This window comes from Meriones unguiculatus, chromosome 4 (genome assembly GCF_030254825.1).
Source record: "Meriones unguiculatus strain TT.TT164.6M chromosome 4, Bangor_MerUng_6.1, whole genome shotgun sequence".
NCBI classification, from domain to species: domain Eukaryota; kingdom Metazoa; phylum Chordata; class Mammalia; order Rodentia; family Muridae; genus Meriones; species Meriones unguiculatus.
Genome location: NC_083352.1, coordinates 118,427,843 through 118,444,721, shown reverse-complemented (window position 1 = coordinate 118,444,721; position 16,879 = coordinate 118,427,843). Strand labels below are relative to the sequence as shown.

The following is a 16,879-nucleotide window of genomic DNA, read 5'->3' as shown; positions in this document are numbered from 1 at the left end:
CATATGCATTTCCCTAAAAACTAAAAATCTTAGTCATCTTAAAAATTTTTTTTTGTCTTTAAAGAATTATGTCTGCATACTAGGTATGGTGCTTGGTCCCCATGGAGGTCAGAAGAGAGCATTGGCTCCCCTGGGACTGGAGTTATAAATGGTTCTGAGCTACCATGTGGGTACTAGAAACTGAAACCAGGCCCTCTGCAAAAACAGCCAGTACTCTTAACTGCTGAGTCACCTCTGCAGCTCAAAATGTTAGTCATCTTCTCATGGGCTTGTAGCTCTTGTTAGTTCTCTTCTTTCTTGTTTTGTTTTTGTTGTTTTTTTTTTGAGACAGGGTTTCTCTCTGTGTAGCCTTGGCTGTCCTAGAATTCTCTTTGTAGACCAGGCTGGTCTTGAACTCACAGAGATCCACCTGCCTCTGCCTCCCTGAATGCCAGGATTACAGTCATGTGCCACTGTGCCCGGCTAGCTCTCTCCTAAGGAGAAATGTCTAGTTAAATAATTTATTCATTTTTTTAATTGGCTTGTTGTTGAATTGTATTTCTTTATATTCTGAATGTTAATTCTTTATCAAATGCATGATTTTTCAGGAATTTTGTCTTACCTGTCAATTGCCTTTTCACTCTCTTGAGCAGTAGTTCTCAATCTTCCTAATGCTGTGACCCTTTAATACAGTTCCTCCTCCTGTTCTGGTTGTGACCCCCCAACCATAAAATTATTTCATTGCTACTTCATAAATGTAATTTTTCTATTGTTATGAATTGTAATGTGTATATCTGATATGTGACCCTGTGAAAGGGTCATTTGACCCACACAAGGGTTGCGACCCAGAGGTTGAGAACCACTGCTGTAGAGAATATAATTTAATGTACAAAAGCTTTTTACTTTTTTTTTTTTTTTTTTTTTTTTTTAGCCAGGGCCTTATTATGTACACCATGCTGGCTTGAAACTTACACTCCTTTTACCTCGGCCTCCTGAATGCTGAGATGACAGGAAGGAATGTGCCACCATTCCAGGCTTGGGATTTTAAAATCTTTTTTTTTTTAAATATGTTTTGGTATTTTGAGATAGGGTCTTGCTATGTATCCCAGCCTGGCCTGGAATTCATAATCTTGTCTCTGCTTTGTAAGTGCTGAGTTAGAGTTAAAAGCCACCATGCCCAGCTCAGAGTCTTTAACAGTTGATGTTGACCAACTGATTTTGTTGCTGTTGTTGCCAATGCTTTTGCTGTCATAATTAAGAAACCTCTGCCTAACCTAAGGTCTGGAAGGTTCTTAACTGTATTTTTTTCTAAGTGTTTCATCACTTCTGCTTGGCTGATCCATTTGTATCTGCTATGTTTAATAGTTTATTATATTTTCCTTTTTTCCTAAGCTGGCCTGGAACTGACTGTAGCTTAGCCTAATCTCAAATTTGCAGCAGCCCCCCTGCCTTCATTTCCCAAGTACCAGGATTACAGGCATTAGTTACCATATTTGACTAAGTTTATATTATTTTTTTAAAGTCTTTTGTTTCCTTGTTGATCTTCTGCCTGATTTCTGCTTGTTTTTGTGTTGAGAATTTTTCACTATATTATCAGGGTTGGTCTTGAACTTGTGAACTCAAGGCATCCTCCTGCTTTAGGCCTCCTATAGGCATATGCCGTCATATCTGGCTTCTGTGTGGTTTTTATGTGCACTATTGAAAGTATAGTATTAAAGTTTCTAAATACTTTTGCTTATTTTCCTTTTAATCCTGTCCATTTTATTTTATATACTTTTGGACTCAAGTGTGTATATTAATAACTGCTAAATCTTGTATTAGACCTTTTACCAAAATATAATATTTTTGTCTGCCATAAATGTTTTATTCAAAGTATTTGGCTTCACCGTAATAAAACCACATTGGGTTTCTTTTTCTTTACTTCTTGTGTGATACATCTGAGGCAGGAAAGCATAGAGGCAACAGTTTAGTTTGGGGCCCTGTCTGGTTTGGATTGTGCATGCATACACACACCCCTTTATAGTAATGCACTTGGCAGTCTAGCTCCTTCATCTGCATGTGCTATGCACACATACTCTTCTCCAGACCTCACAACAACCTCACAGCCTCAGAAACCTTTCAACAACCCACCTACATCAGGGTACATGCACTCCCATCTCCTAACAATGAATGCTTTCTGCCCCCAGTAACACTCAAATGTTGACAGTTTCTTTCAAGTCTATCCTCACTAGGTATGAGAATAGAAGGGCTGAATTGGTTTTGCGTGCATATGCAGTAAAATAAAACTATGTCCTCTAGTAATATCCTATGGAAATCTCCTACTTACCATCTCATGTCTCTGCATAATTGGGTGGACATATGATTACAAACAAATCTATTATGGGAAGGAACATGCCAAGATTATTATATAACCTAATCTGTCAACTAAAACAGGGAACCACCTAAGTGTACCTTGTTAGTAACAAGCTCCACCTTCTCTTGAACCTTATAAAGGAAGCCTGGAACAACAAATACTCAGGGCTCTTGAGTGTTTTCACTCGTGTGGCCTGCTGTCAGTCATGACAGTGTCTCCCTAGAAAGGAGTTATCTTGCTGCTTCTGCACATCTGTGTAATGCCTGATTTTCAGTTCTTTGGCTACAAGACCAAGAACTAAGCAAGGTGGTGGTGGTGGTGGTGGTGGTGGTGGTGGTGGTGGTAGTGGTAGCGCACGCCTTTAATCCCAGTACTTAGGAGAAAGGCATGTGGATCTCTGTGAGTTCGAGGCCAGCCTGGTCTACAGATTGAGTTTCAGAACAACAAGGCCTCACAGAGAAACCCTGTCTCAAACACACATACACACAGAGAGAGAGAGAGAGAGAGAGAGAGCGCCTGTTAACACCTCAGCAAGGAACTCAACCACTCGTAATTTTTTTTCCATCCTTTACCTTTAACCTCTTTTGTGTGCCTGTATTTAAAGTGAATCTCTTATAGATAGTAAATAGATGGCTCCTGTTTGGTTTTGATACTATATACCAAGCTTTGTCTTTAGAACAACTTAATCCATTGATATTATATGTGATTATTGAAAAAGAAGGATTAATTACTCCTGCCAATCAGTTATTTTTTTATTTTTTATTTTCAACCCTCCCTTCTGCCTTTTTGGCTATTTATTTATTTTGCTCAGTTTGATGTCTTTATATTTATTTGTATTATTTTCTTGCTTAACTTGGGGATCATAATTAATGCCTTAAACTTAAAGCAATGTAAGATACCACTCAGTTTCCATGTTATATAGCCGTGAGTCTCTCATCCATCACTGTTTACTGCATTAGGGATTCATGTTTCATCTTCCTATTAACACAGATGTACACTTTTCATGAAGTTTGCATTTTAAATCATACAGGGATGACAGAAAAACCACAAATTAAAATTATAATGGTACTGGAATTATATTTACCTATAAAATTAACTTTATTATGGTTATTTTTTTCTTGTGGGTTCAAATTACTATTCAGTATCATTTTATTTCAATCTAAAGGACTTTTGGTAGCATCTCCAGTAGGACAACCTATCAGTAACAAACTTTAGCTTTTGTTCATCTGGAAATGACTTAACTCCGTTCTCTTTCAGAACTTCAAATGTGCCCTTCCTCAGCCATTAACCTGATTAAGGATCCTTTACGTGATGAGCTATTTTTCTCTAAATTTTTATGTTTTTGAGTTCACTGAAGTCCTTGGATGCGTTCATATCTTTCATCTTATTTGTAAAGTTTTCTGCTGTTACTTCTTTAGATGTTTTTAACCTCTTTCTACAATTCCTACAACACATACATTCATGATTATCTATGTCCTACAGGCCCCATTAGTTTCTATTTATTGTCCTTTTTGGTTTCTGTGCCTCTGGGTAATTTCATCTCTTCAAATCCTCTGACCCCTTCCTTCTTGCTCAAATATGTTGCTTAGCCTCTCTAATAAATTTTTCATCTCAGTGATTATACTGTTTTGGTTTGAAGTGTGGTTTGTTTTTTAAACTTTATACCTCTTTAGCTAACACTGTCATTGTGTTCATGCATTTTATTCCTGATTTCTCTTCATTCTTCCCATTGTTTCCTGTATTTCATTGAGCAGACTGAGGATAGTTGATCTAACATCTTTAATCAGTAGTTCCAATGTCTAAACTTCCTCCAGGGTAGTTATCTGTCAAACTCTTACTCGGTTACCCTCAGTCAGTCTCATATTTCTTTTTAAGTTTTGTAATTTTTCTATTGAAAACTGTACCTTCTAAGTACAATATGTGGTAACTCAAAATTTAATTCTCTTAGCCTCCAGAATTGGCAATTTTTCCTCACTGAGAGCTAGAGTCATCTGTTCAAGATTTTTCAAAATTTCCTGTCAAGTGTGTACTCCTCATATGTGGGATCATTGAAGTTTCTGCTATGTTGTCTCTGTGGAAACCTGTGATTCTTTTAAAAATGTTTGGTTTGCGAAAAGGGGAGAAGGACTCTTTTTAAATGCCCAGTGGCTAAGAAGCTGCTCCAGCCCATGGGGTTGAGAACGGAGACAAGGCCTCTATGATGGTAAAAATGTAGCAAGCTACAAATTTCTGAGGACAAAGTCATTACTGCCCACTGGCAAAAATTACCCACACCAGCAACCTGGGCCATATTTCCTAAGGTTTATGGTTACCTGCTGTAGGGGTGTGGAAAGAGGATGGTGGTGAAGGAAACAGACATTTATCAAGCTAGGCAGAGCCTCTCCATGCTCATCCTTGGATGTTGTGAATGTTGAGCTAGACTCTTGAGTTCCAAAACTTGCTTTGCTGTTTTGTTGTTGTTTTGTTTTAGTTTTTCGAGACGGGGTTTCTCTGTGTAGCCTTGGCTGTCCTGGACTCACTTTGTAGATGAGGCTGGTCTCGAACTCACAGCAATCTGCCTGCCTCTGCCTCCTGGAGTACTGGGAGTACAAGTAGGTGCCACCACACCTGGCCTGCTCTACCATCTTTTTAACATCACTCTCTAATCATCCTCATCTTTCTTGGGCGTGATATCCTGCCTTCCTGGTCATACAAGCACTGAAGTGGGAACAGTATATGGACACTTAGATCAACATAGGCAAAGTCTTCTAGGTAAAGGGAAAAGACAATCTATTCTGTACTGGAAAAGGGTCAAACCAAACATTCAAAAGCTGTTTCTTATACCATCATCACTCCAGGATGTCACAAGTCACCCCAAGAGACCCTGTCTCAGTTGGTAAAGTACCTGCATATTAGCATAAGGACCTGAGTTAAGATCCCCAGAAAACATGTAAAAAGCCAGACATGGTGGCACACTCCTGCAACCTCAGTCCTGAGAAGTTTTAAGGGAAATGTAATGCATATCTGAATAATGCTGCTCTTGAAAGCTGTGGTTATTAAACAAAAGACCCAGTGCCAAATGTGAGATACTGCTTTATGAGTTGTTGGTCGTGGAGCCAGAGGCACCCCCAAATACTGCAACCACTGTGAGATTTTGGAGCCATTCTTCCAACAATGGATATGTGGCTAGAACTGGAGAGATCAGTGGCATTGTACACTCACACTCCTAACAGGTGACCAGTGGTGTGGGTTCCATCAGGTGTTTGCACCTGGTTTGCTCTGCAAAGCTGAGTTTCACCTTGGTGGTAAGCATGGAACCGTAAGTTTTCTGGACTGGGGTGATGGCTCACTTGCCTTGTAAGCATGAGGGCCTAAGTTTGATCCATATAATTTATGTATACAAGCCAGGTGTAATGACACACTCATAATCCCAGTGCTGAGGAGTTGGACAGGTGGATCCCTGGAGCTTGATGGCCCCCTAGCCAAATGGCCAAGCCCCAAGTCCCAGGAAAGACCTTGTCTGGAAAACAAGCTGCATGGCTCCTGAGGAAAAATACCTGGAGCTGGCTGCTGGGCTTCCATAGGCACACGCACACAAATACACACACACACAAAAGCAAACACCAACACAACCTGCATATACACAGACAGAGCACTTTCTGCAGGTACTCACTGGTGGCAACCCTCCCACAAACAAACATCATACTTAGAAATCTCCTTTTCCTTAAAAAAAAAAAATGAAGCAATAACATTGTATTTCAAAACAGGTGTTAAAAATATTAGTGAGCCAGTCCTGAAGAGACTTGATAAGCTCGGGTCAGATGGAAGGGGAGGAGGTCCTCCCCTCTTAGTGGACTTGGAAAGGGGCAGGGAGAAGATGAGGGAGGAAGGGTGGGATTGGGAGGGAAGGAGGGAGGGGGCTACAGCTGGGATACAAAGTATATAACCTGTGATTAATATAAAAATAAATTAATTAAAAAATATTTAGTGAACGAATAAAAATTTTGTGTGTTTTTTTAGAGGTCTTAAGTAGAAAATGAGTAGGGAAGGGTAACTGGGATTTCCTAGGTCAAAGCAGATAAAAACATCCAGGCATTGTATGCAAACAATGCAACATCGTCCAAGAGATAACATGGCATCTCATGGGTAGAGTGTTGTGCTTAGTTAGGGCCCCAGCAGGAACAGCAGTCTCCAGGGACCACCTGCACAACTGTCCAATCCCACAGACATTTTTCGATACCTCTGTTCCCTCCTGACTCAGTTGGCCAGGCTATCATTTTTGAGACCCCAGTCCTTCAGCTTCTGTACACTCTTCCCTCCATACTCTCTTGTTCTAGCTGATCTGAAAAGGGGCATTTCATCAGGAGACAAATGCAAAGGGGTAGTGAAGGAAGGAGTCTGGAACTCAGGGACCAAAAATCAGAAAATCAATACCTAATGATCTGATGTGTCTATGGATTCACAACTGTGTCTTAAAATGATCTAATGTTACTTCTAAATATCAAAACACCACAATCCAGAGAAACTGAAAGGTAAAACTCAAGCTTTGGATTTCATATTTCTTAAAACAGAAGGTGAATTTCCATTATGATAAACATTTCTTCAGGAAAAACAGTACAAACCTAAGACAAGATTTTCATTAGAAAAAAAGGCACTGTGGAGCTAGAGGCTTATCAGTTAAGAGCACTTGCTACTATTACAAAAGACCCAGGCTTGATTCCCAGACCTCCACGGCATGTCAAAACCATGTGTAACTCCAGTTCCAGGAGATCTGATGCCCTCTTTTGAGCTTTGTGAGCACGAGGCACACAAAAAGTTGAGATCATTAAAGACTCTTCTGCTTGCCAATCTTAAACTTCCTCTGAAGCCCTAACCCTGTTTCCATACAGAGGGGATCTATTTGACTCAGGTGATGTCTTAATCACTGCTAAAAAATGGCTAGAAGCACATGAGCCCCTTTAAGTTCTTTCCCTACATGGATTTAAAACAAAAACAATAACACGAATAAAAAGCACAGGAACCAAATACAAAAACCCAGTTCTCAGCCTTTTACTTCTATGGCTTCTAGTGCTATTTGTCCCCTGGCATTCACTCCTCAGCAGTTAGTCTGTTGCCAGATAGCCTTAGAGGCATCAGTACCTGCCACCTGTACCCACTCTGTGACTGCACCCTCCCTCAGATTCAGAGAAAGGCCATGCATGGTTCCCATGAGCCACTTACCGAGTTTACGTCCAGACTGGGAACTTGAAGTGTCAAAGGGCTCTGAGCTGGCCTCAGGAGCACTCGGCTCCCATGATTCACTGTTCTCAGACAACTCTGAATAGGCATCACCCAGCACTCTGTGAACTTCCACACCCTCTCCAGCTCCAGGGCCCTGATCTTCACCACTTGTATCTGCCACAGCCCGGGTCTCTTCACCCATTTTTTCAGCAAACCATTGCTTGACCTGCTGGGCACTCATCTGGGTCTTGCTGCAGAGCGTCTGCAGGTCCTCCTCACACAGCACCTTGTGTGTCATGTAATAATCTTGCAGCAGCTCTCGGTTGCCAGGGGCTATGACCAGCAAACCTGGTGGGAAGTTGCCCCTCTTATAGTCTTCGTACCACTTGAGCTGGCCGTTCTTCAGGGCATACCTGCTATCTCCAAACCAGCGTACCACCTCTGGCCGAGGCAGCCCTGTTTGGGCCATGATGGAGTCATAGTCCTGGTTGCTCGGCCACTGTGTCTGGACAAAGAGCTGCCGCAGCAAGTGACGCTGCTGTGCTGTCTTCTTGTAGCTCACTTTGCCTGGTGGCTGCTCTACCAGCTTGTTCAAACCATCTTCCTCAGGTTCGCAGACACTCAGCCCTGGAAGCTCACTCTTGCCACTGGCTTCAGTGACCCTCAGATTCTTGAGGTTGATTTTGATGGGGCTGACCTTCCGCTCTGCCAAGGTATGGCTAAGAAACATTTCAGGAGAGCCATTTTCACCAGGAACTCTCAGCTCACTGGCCAACTCTTCATCTCCACCCTCCTCCTCAGCACCCTCCTCCTCCTCCTGAGGCACATGCCCATCAGCCTTCTTGGTCTCCTCAGCATTCACTTTTTTTCGTCTCTCTGAGAACCATCCATCAATTTCCCTTCGGGTCATTTTTGTTTCACTTCTCAGGCGGTCTAGCTCCTCCTCAGGGGGAAGCGGGTTTTGTGCAAAACTGCTTTCCAGGACTCGCAGCTGCTCTGGGGCTCTCTCTTTGTATTTGGTTGGGGTGAAGTCTGGGGTCTGGTGCCAAGATTGTCGTTTGGTGGCAGGGTGGCTTGCTAGTGGGGTTGCTGTTGGGATACAGGTCACCTCTGGAACTTTAGATGACATGGAAAAGGGCACCTCTGGCACAGAGTCAATGAGAACAGAGCCGTGCTCTCCAGGCATCATGGCCCTGGAGCCCTTCAGGTTCCGGCAGTGGTATCTCCGGTCACTGAACCACTTCCGCACCTCTCTGGTGCTGAGGCCTGTCACTTTGGTCAGATGCTCGACTTCACTCTGCCCAGGGAACTGGTTCCGACAGAAGCTTCCTTTCAGAGCTGACAGCTGCTCATGAGACTTCTTATTTTTGTAGATGTTTGCATCAAGGAAAGCTTGGGAAGTTATGCTAGGGCATGCTGTGAGGAGTGACTGGGCTGCATTGACTACCTTCACAGCCGATGCTGTATTTGAACATACAGTGTTAATGGGTGCCACAGTTGGCTTGGGGACAGATGCAGTTGTCAGGGGGAGAGATGAGCTTGTTGCTTGTAACCCATTGGCCATCAATGGCTGAGTGACCAATAAGCCCCCTGCTGTGCCCTCAGGCTGTCCCACAGCATGGCCTGGGAGAGCAGCCTGGATGAGGTGCTGTACATTGCCAGCACTGGCAACAAGGGGGGTGTTTAGAACTGTGATTGTGGGCTGAGGCACAGACTGGATGACTGTATTGAACATCTTTTTCCGGGCGTCTTCAATCTCCTCAGGAGACCAGCTGATTCCCTGCTTTAGCCTCTGGGCTGTGAACCAGATCTTAAGCTGTTCTTCTGGATACTTGGTCACCACAGTCAAATAGCAGAGCTCAGCTTTGGTTGGGTAGGGGAATTTGTGGAAGGAGTTCTTCAGAAAGCTGTTAGAGTCCATAGCTGCATTGTAGGTTGGGATGCTGCTCAGCGGGATCATGACTTTTGGAAGGGCCTTGGATGTAGGCAAGGGTTGGTGGGTATGGTGCTGGGCATGCACTGGGGGCTGCTGCTGGAGGGAGAGGAACTGTGCTATACCAGCTGGCAATACTGGCACTGTTCCTATCAAGGGCCCATTGGCAGCATGAGGGGTCTTTGAGGAGCTAGTAGATGCCTGACTGACTGGAGCTGCCCCATTGACAAAAGTGTGGTCCCCCTCTTTAACCTCTGCCTCCCCAGCTGATGGCTTTGGCAAGGCCTCACTCACAGGCTGATTGGGAGCATTCTCTTTAAGCATATGGATTTTTTTGGCTTCAGCTTTGCCTTTCATTATCTTCATGATTGGAGTCTTGGTAATGATGATTTCAGCTTGTCCATCAGTCCCTTCAGTTGTAGACTCAACCGCTAGGTCAGATGTGGTGGTACTCTCAGGGACATTCTGCTCCACCACTACATGATTGTCTGGCTTGGTCACATTCCACAAAAAGCTGGCTTCCCCTGAGTGACACTTGGCATTGTGCAGGGAAAGCCCTTCAGGGGTTTTTGCCAGGAAGCTGCACCCTGCACATACAAAATTTGGGTCTTTATTAAAGTCTGTGTGCTCTGCATTCATATGTCCTACAAAGTGGGCCACGTCCTGGGACCTGAAATCACAGTCATTACAGGAATATATATAGCCATCCAAAGTGCTCCGGTGCCCGTTTGCCAGGGCAGAGCCATCAGTGCTGCAGGGGTTTGGGACTGTGTCATTGCTGGCATCAGGTGCCTCTGCAGGAAGATCTTGCTGGGGACCTTCAGGCAAAGTTCCCCCAGGCTCGGCCTCTGTGCTGGCACCCTGCAGCACCACGGTCTTAACCGGGATCATGCATGGGGTGGTGGACTTCCTCTTGCTGGCCATGGCGACAGTCACGTTGGGTGATCAGCAGGCAAGAGGGCCTTGCAGTACAAATTCCAGCTACTCCATGAGAGCCCAGAAGTGCGTCTAAGGCACCTCTATCAGTTATCTGCAGAAAGCCGCTCTTCCTTGTCAAGCCTGGGAGAAAGAGAAAACATTATCAAGAAGTTCTTGGAGTCTCTGAATCTGTCTGTCTTTCAGGTCCCCTGCCGCATACCCACTGTTTGCTTTCTATTTTGTGAGTCTCTCCACAAGAGGCTTGTGTGCTTCTTAGCTGTGAATTCTAAGGCAGGAGCTCCTTGGTAGCTGCCCTGAGGATGAGCTGGGATGTTCTGTACCCTTTGATAAGCTTAAATTATATAGTTTTTCTTTGTTTCTTTTATTCCCCTAAATCTCTACATTAAGTAACTCAGCTTACAAAAAAGAAAGGGGAAGGGAAGGAAAATCACCCTCTTTGGACCTAAAAATTAATTCTGACCATTTTAGACTGGGAACAAAAGACCCAGTGTAATTCCTGTTTAAACATTTGGGCCAACAAGGAGTTTTCTTTTCATAGTCTTCCCACATATGAGAACAGGACAACGCCTCTGTCTCCTTCAAGCCAGGCTCAGAAACAAAGTCAGTTTCAGTGTGGACACAGGGAGAGCTGTAAGAGCCTGGCGTTCCCTGCCTGTTGTCCCATCACCTGTATTCCCAACCACGGGAAAGCTGTAGTTCCTCCATGTACCTAGAACACTGTCACTTAGGTGAAGCCAATGATCAGAGGGTGCCCACAGGGTACCAGTTTAGGTGCAGCAACTTAAATGTGAGCGCTCATCTTGGATTCATGTAACTACTTACACTCTTGTATTGTACTTATTTTGTAGTTTTCATTTTTATTTCTGTAAATGTATTTTTTGTTCTTACAAAACTTAAATATTTTGGTCTGTTTGAAATTAAACCAAGAAATTTACTTCATGTTAAATAACTGTAGTAGTTATTCCATAAGACACCATAAGAAGGTGTTCTTGCCCTGTTCCTGCCATCAAGGCCTCCTCATGAGGAGCCACATTCCTGTCTCTGGTGTGCACTCTCTCGCTCCCAAGTGCTTTCTCTTCCCATTGTCCCTATACTTAAATCTATATTACAGTTTCTTGCTAAAACTCTGGCTTTAAAAAAGTATATACATATATCATCATTAATTTTCTTTTTAGCAAATGTTCAAGCTGTAATGACTAAGAGTATAGTGATTCTAATATAAAATTAGTATCTGCTTGGATTTTATATAGAATATAGAGAAATTTTAAATATCTTTATTGGGGGGGCTTCTAAATCTCGCCTGATGATCATGATGATAAAAATAACTATTAAAAAGTCTGTTATAAGATAAACACACACCCAGATTTAACCACTTGTCACTACTTTTACTACCACCCTACCAATGTCAGGGACAAAATAACTGAATTTAACTACAAAGATATCAATATTAAGTGAAGTTTAAGAAAATAAAACTAACTAATAATATGTAGTTTTCAATGTCTAATACATATTTTTCAATCATAAGCATATATATATATATATTACTTTTCCTCATATTATTGAACATATTTTCATTTCTACTAACTGTCTAATAATGTACTGTAGTGGACTTAACTCTATTGAATCCTGTATGAACTTCAACTGCCTACTCTTATGAGTCAGAGTACAAGAACAACTCTGCCCATACAGGATATTTTTTTTCTATAGGTTATTTCCTGAGGATAAGCACACAGAAATAGGTCTATTAGCCTAAAGTACGTAATTTCTAAGTTCCTTTAAATATAATTAGAAATGCTTTATAATGCCAAACAAAAAAGAAGCACACAGTTATAATCCTCTAGTGAGATCATCAGCTTGTTGGGTAAGTCATAAAAGGTCTCTGACAGAATGCAAGTCAAGTGAAAGAAGAAAACAACAGACCAACTGAGCTTCACCAAAAGTAAAGATGGACTTCAAAGGTCATTGTTAAGAAAATGACAAGGTGGAGCTGGAGATGGTATTGGAACGCTTTCTTGACATGCATGAGGAGCTGAGTTCGAGCCCCAGCACAAAAATGGGCTTTAAGAATCTTATATCTGGTAAGATAGACCTGGAATAGATATGAAGGTATTTTACAACTTAGGAAAAAGACAGCCTGGTTAAAAATGAGTAAAGGATTTGGTGAGACATTTCCCCAAAGACATACAAATGGATAATAAGTATATTTAACAGTGTTCAGCTTCGCAGGACATGCCACACATATCTAATCCCAGCACTTGGGAAGTAGAGGCAGGCAGATCTCTGTGAGTTCAAGGCCTGCCTACCCTACACAGTGAGTTCCAGGACAGTAAGATCTATATAGTGAGACCCTGTCTCACAAATAGGCATTGGAGGTGTCTTCTTTGATCACTTTCTACCTTATATACTGAGGCAGGATCCCTTGCTGAACCTGTAAATTGTCGTTTTGGCTAGTCTAGCTAGCCAATTTGCTCTAGGGATTGCATCTCTGCCTCCTGTATGATGAGATTACAGGCAGCTGCCAAACCATGCAGCTTTTATGTGGGGTCTGGGGACTTGAACTCTGGTCTTCATGCTTGAATGACAAAGGTGTTACCCACCAATAAGAAATGTGAGTAAGATGATTAGATATATTAGCAATACACACATATCATGAACTTTTCCATATGACAGAAATGACCAGTTAGAGAAATGAAGGAAGGAAAGTCAATTTACATTAACAATCAAAGCTCTAAAATCTTTAATAACAACCACAAAGCTTTAATTAAAAAAAAGAAGAAGAAAAAGAAAAGAAGATAAAAGAAAACCTAGTAAGAGCTAGAGCATATTCCTGATAGCAAAGACTCAGAGCTATAACGACACCAGGACTGACCAGATTGCTGTTGATTTCAGTGGATTATAACATAGTCCAGATGCCTCCAGGCTGATGGTGTAATCTAGGTGGCTCCCCCTTTATCTTTTAAGTTTTCCTCTCTGTTTGAAACTTTATTTTTAAAAGTGTTGGAGAGAAATGCCCTAGAAATTTTTTTATGGAATTGACAAACTGAATTTGAATTGTTCTTTCAAGAGAAAAGGTTAAAAAAAACCCAAACAACAACAACAACAAAAACCAGTTTCACATTTTTTAAAAAGAACAGTGAAAAGGGGCTTTTTTTTTGTCAGAAACCAAACTTTTTTTATTCCCTCCCCCCATATTTATTTAATCACTTTACAGCCTGATCCCAACCTCCTTCCTTCTCTCCTCCCAGCTCTACCCTTGTGTCCCTCCCCCATTCCTTCCCTCTCCTTCTTCTAAGAGAAGGGGAGGCCCCTCAAGGGTACCAACCCACCCTAGCATCTCAAGTCACAACAAGACTAAATGTATCCTCTCCCACTGAGGCCTGACAAGGCAGCCCACCTAGTCAGAAGCCAAACTTTAAAACTGAATGGTTAAGCAGACATGATGGATGAAGGGATCATTAAGTTACTATGATGGCCAATCCTGATGGCTACTTTCAGGCGACTAAAGTATCTAGGAGATTAACAAAATATGAATGTCTGATGACATTTCTAGAGAAGATTAACTAAGCAGGGAAATAACATCCCAAATGTGCCACCCCACAGGCAAAGAGAGAAACCAGACAGCAGCAGACCCTCTTCTGGTGCTGTGTTCCTTGAAGTGGACTGATAACTCTGAACACATGAGTCAAAGTAGCCAATGTTTTCTTTCTTGTGAGCTGTTTCTTCCAGACTTCTGTCACAGCAGCAGAAAGGCTAACATATACTTTATGCACATGGGCTTTTATTCTTTTATTGTTTAACTTATATACATGCCTCTGTGTCTCTGTGTATATGTACATATTCGTGGGGGTACTCAAAGAGACCAGATGAGGACACTGGATACCCTGGAGCTGGAGTTATAGGAGGTTGTGACCCATCTGATGTGAATGCTGGGAACCAACTCTGTGTCCTCAGAAAGAGCAGCTAACACTCTTCCCCACTGAACCATCTCTCCAAACCCTAAGTTACAGGGTGACTAAGTACTTCTGAGAATGGCTGTTGGGTAGAATCAAAGAATTCCAATTGGTTGCTACTGGTAGCAGTGGCTAGCACCGTAAACTACTGCCATAAACATCTGGCAAATTCAAGGGTCCATCTCAAGAGACCTCTGAAACATAAGATAAAGTACACAAAAGAAGTGTCAGTGTGCACTGATAGCACCAACATTTGGTTAGAAAAAGAAGTCCAACTCTAAGGTAACAATCCTTCTTCAGTCAAGATCTTTCATTGTCTTCTGGGCTATCATGTGCCTGCCTTTACCTGCCTTGCAAGAGAAGATGGCAGCTTCCAGCAACTGTGGGAACTGTAAGCACTAGAGGGCTTGCTCTAGAACCCTGCTTCCTGTACTTTCTTCTGTAACATGGAACACATACTTTCCCTTTCCTTAGAGAAGATGGCTCGATCATACTAGGATCCTTCCTTCTTAACTAAGCAATAATTAGCTCATCAAAATGACACTGCTGGCTGGGTGTGGTAGTGCACACCTTTAATCCCAGCACTAGGGAGACAGACGCAGATGGATCTCCATGAGTTACAGGCCAGCCTAGACTCTACATAGAGTTTTCCAGGCCAGCCAGGTCTTCATAGAGACACCCTGTCTCAGAGATAGATACAGATAGACAGAGATGGAGAGAGACAGACAGACAGATGGAGAGGCGGGGGAGGAGATATTGCTTACAAGACCTGCACAAGTTCAAGCCAGACAAAATCCCAGCACACAGAGAAGAGGAAACAAGCACAGAATTCCACCTTTAACCAAGAAGCTATTTGCAACTGATTACATGCTGGAAGAAGGAAAAAAATCAGCATTTTCTAATGGAGTGACACTGGATATATGAACCACACTACAGAGCAGGACCCATGCTCAGGAGCAGATGGCCAACACAAAATGGACTCCATGATTTTTATGCCCTTTTTGTTTTGCTGTTTTTTGTCCTTTGAATATTTTGTTTTGATTCTTTTTTTGAGAGAGAGAAAGAAAGAATAAGAAACTGGGTGGGCAGGGAGGAAGAATGGTTCTAGGAGGAACTGGGGGAGAGAAAGAATATTATTTAAATATATTTATGAAAAATTAAAAATAGTTAAAATATTTTTTAAAGAAATTTATACTGCTTTAAAATGTGCTTATGTGGCCAGTAAAATGGTTCAGCAAGTGAAAAAGAATTTGTGACTAAGCCTGATGACCTGAGTCTTATCCCCAGGACTCACAGTAGTGGGTATTGACTTCTACAAATTTCCTTTGGCCTCCACAGCCATGGCACATAAACATTCTCTCTCTTTCTCTCTTTCACACACAGACACACAAACACAATTCAATTTTTGTTTTTAAACATTTATTTCTTTATTGTGTATGAATATTTTGCCTGCTTATATATATGTGCATGCCTGGTGCTCAAGGTGGTCAGAAGAGGACATTTATGTTGTGAGTCACCATGTGGATGCTGTAACTCAAACCTAGGTCCTCTGTAATAACAGCCAGTACTGTTAACCTCTGAGTCATCTCTTCAGGCCCAATTCAAATGTTTTTGTTTTAATGGTAAGCAAGAGAATGCTAATGAGGGCACAGAATTCAGGCTTTTAGATCAAGTGCAAAATAAATAAAAATTTCATTTGCAAATGAGCTGCATCTTATTTGGATCCTGATTTAAAAAAACTAAGAACAAAAAGCCATTTTTTTTTTGACCAATCATTTTTTTTGACCAATCAGGGAAACTGAACATGTGTTGGCCTTTTAGCTTATTTTTACATTAAAAACAAAACCAAACAAACCCCCTAGTGGTTTAAAGAAAGCAATGTCTGTCTCATGATTTTTATAGCCTTAGCTGGGAGATTCTTTGCTCATCCGTAGCAGGGAAGCTGGAGAGCAGGATAAGGCTTCTTCTTTCACATGTCTGTCACAGCCTGGCTGGGATGGTTGGGACAGGACTCACTCTTCTCACATGGAAGGTTGGGCCTTCTCACAGCATGGCAGTTAAGAGTAGTCAGACTTCTTGCATGGTGAATGAGGAAGCTGCCAGTCATCTTACAAGCTAGATCTGGAACTGCCAGTGTCACTTTCGGCACACTCCACTGGTCAAAGGTAAGTTATAAAGCCAGTCCCAATTAAAGAAGAGGGGAAATAGATTCCACACACACCCACTTTGAGGGAAGAGCTAACTCCCATACAGAGAGCAATGATAGTATTTTTTAGCCCACCTACCAAAAACAGACATTATATGGCATTACAGAATTATTTAATGTTTTTATATTTAACATTGCCATTTCAGTTATGTCAAAACAAAAGTTCCAAATTGGTTAGTATGACACAAGGAAATATTTATGAGCAAAACAACTCATGATATAGAATTTACTGGAGGGGAAAAGAAGCAAAAGAAAAAAAATGGGGACTGGGTATAAATAAAAATTCCGACCATTCTACTTCTGCATATATCTCATACTTT

General features: G+C 41.9%; 1 protein-coding gene across 2 annotated transcripts in view; it reads right to left on the bottom strand.

Moving 5' to 3' along the window:
• The window catches only part of Zhx3 (zinc fingers and homeoboxes 3), a 97,177-nt gene that overhangs the window by 7,032 nt on the left and 73,266 nt on the right, over nt 1-16,879 (bottom strand). For both annotated transcript variants that reach the window (XM_060382909.1, XM_021644346.2), the window contains exon 3: nt 7,532-10,523. In XM_060382909.1, the coding sequence (XP_060238892.1) occupies nt 7,532-10,388 (2,857 nt within the window). In that variant the 5' untranslated portion in view covers nt 10,389-10,523. The remainder of the gene's footprint in view (nt 1-7,531; nt 10,524-16,879) is intronic.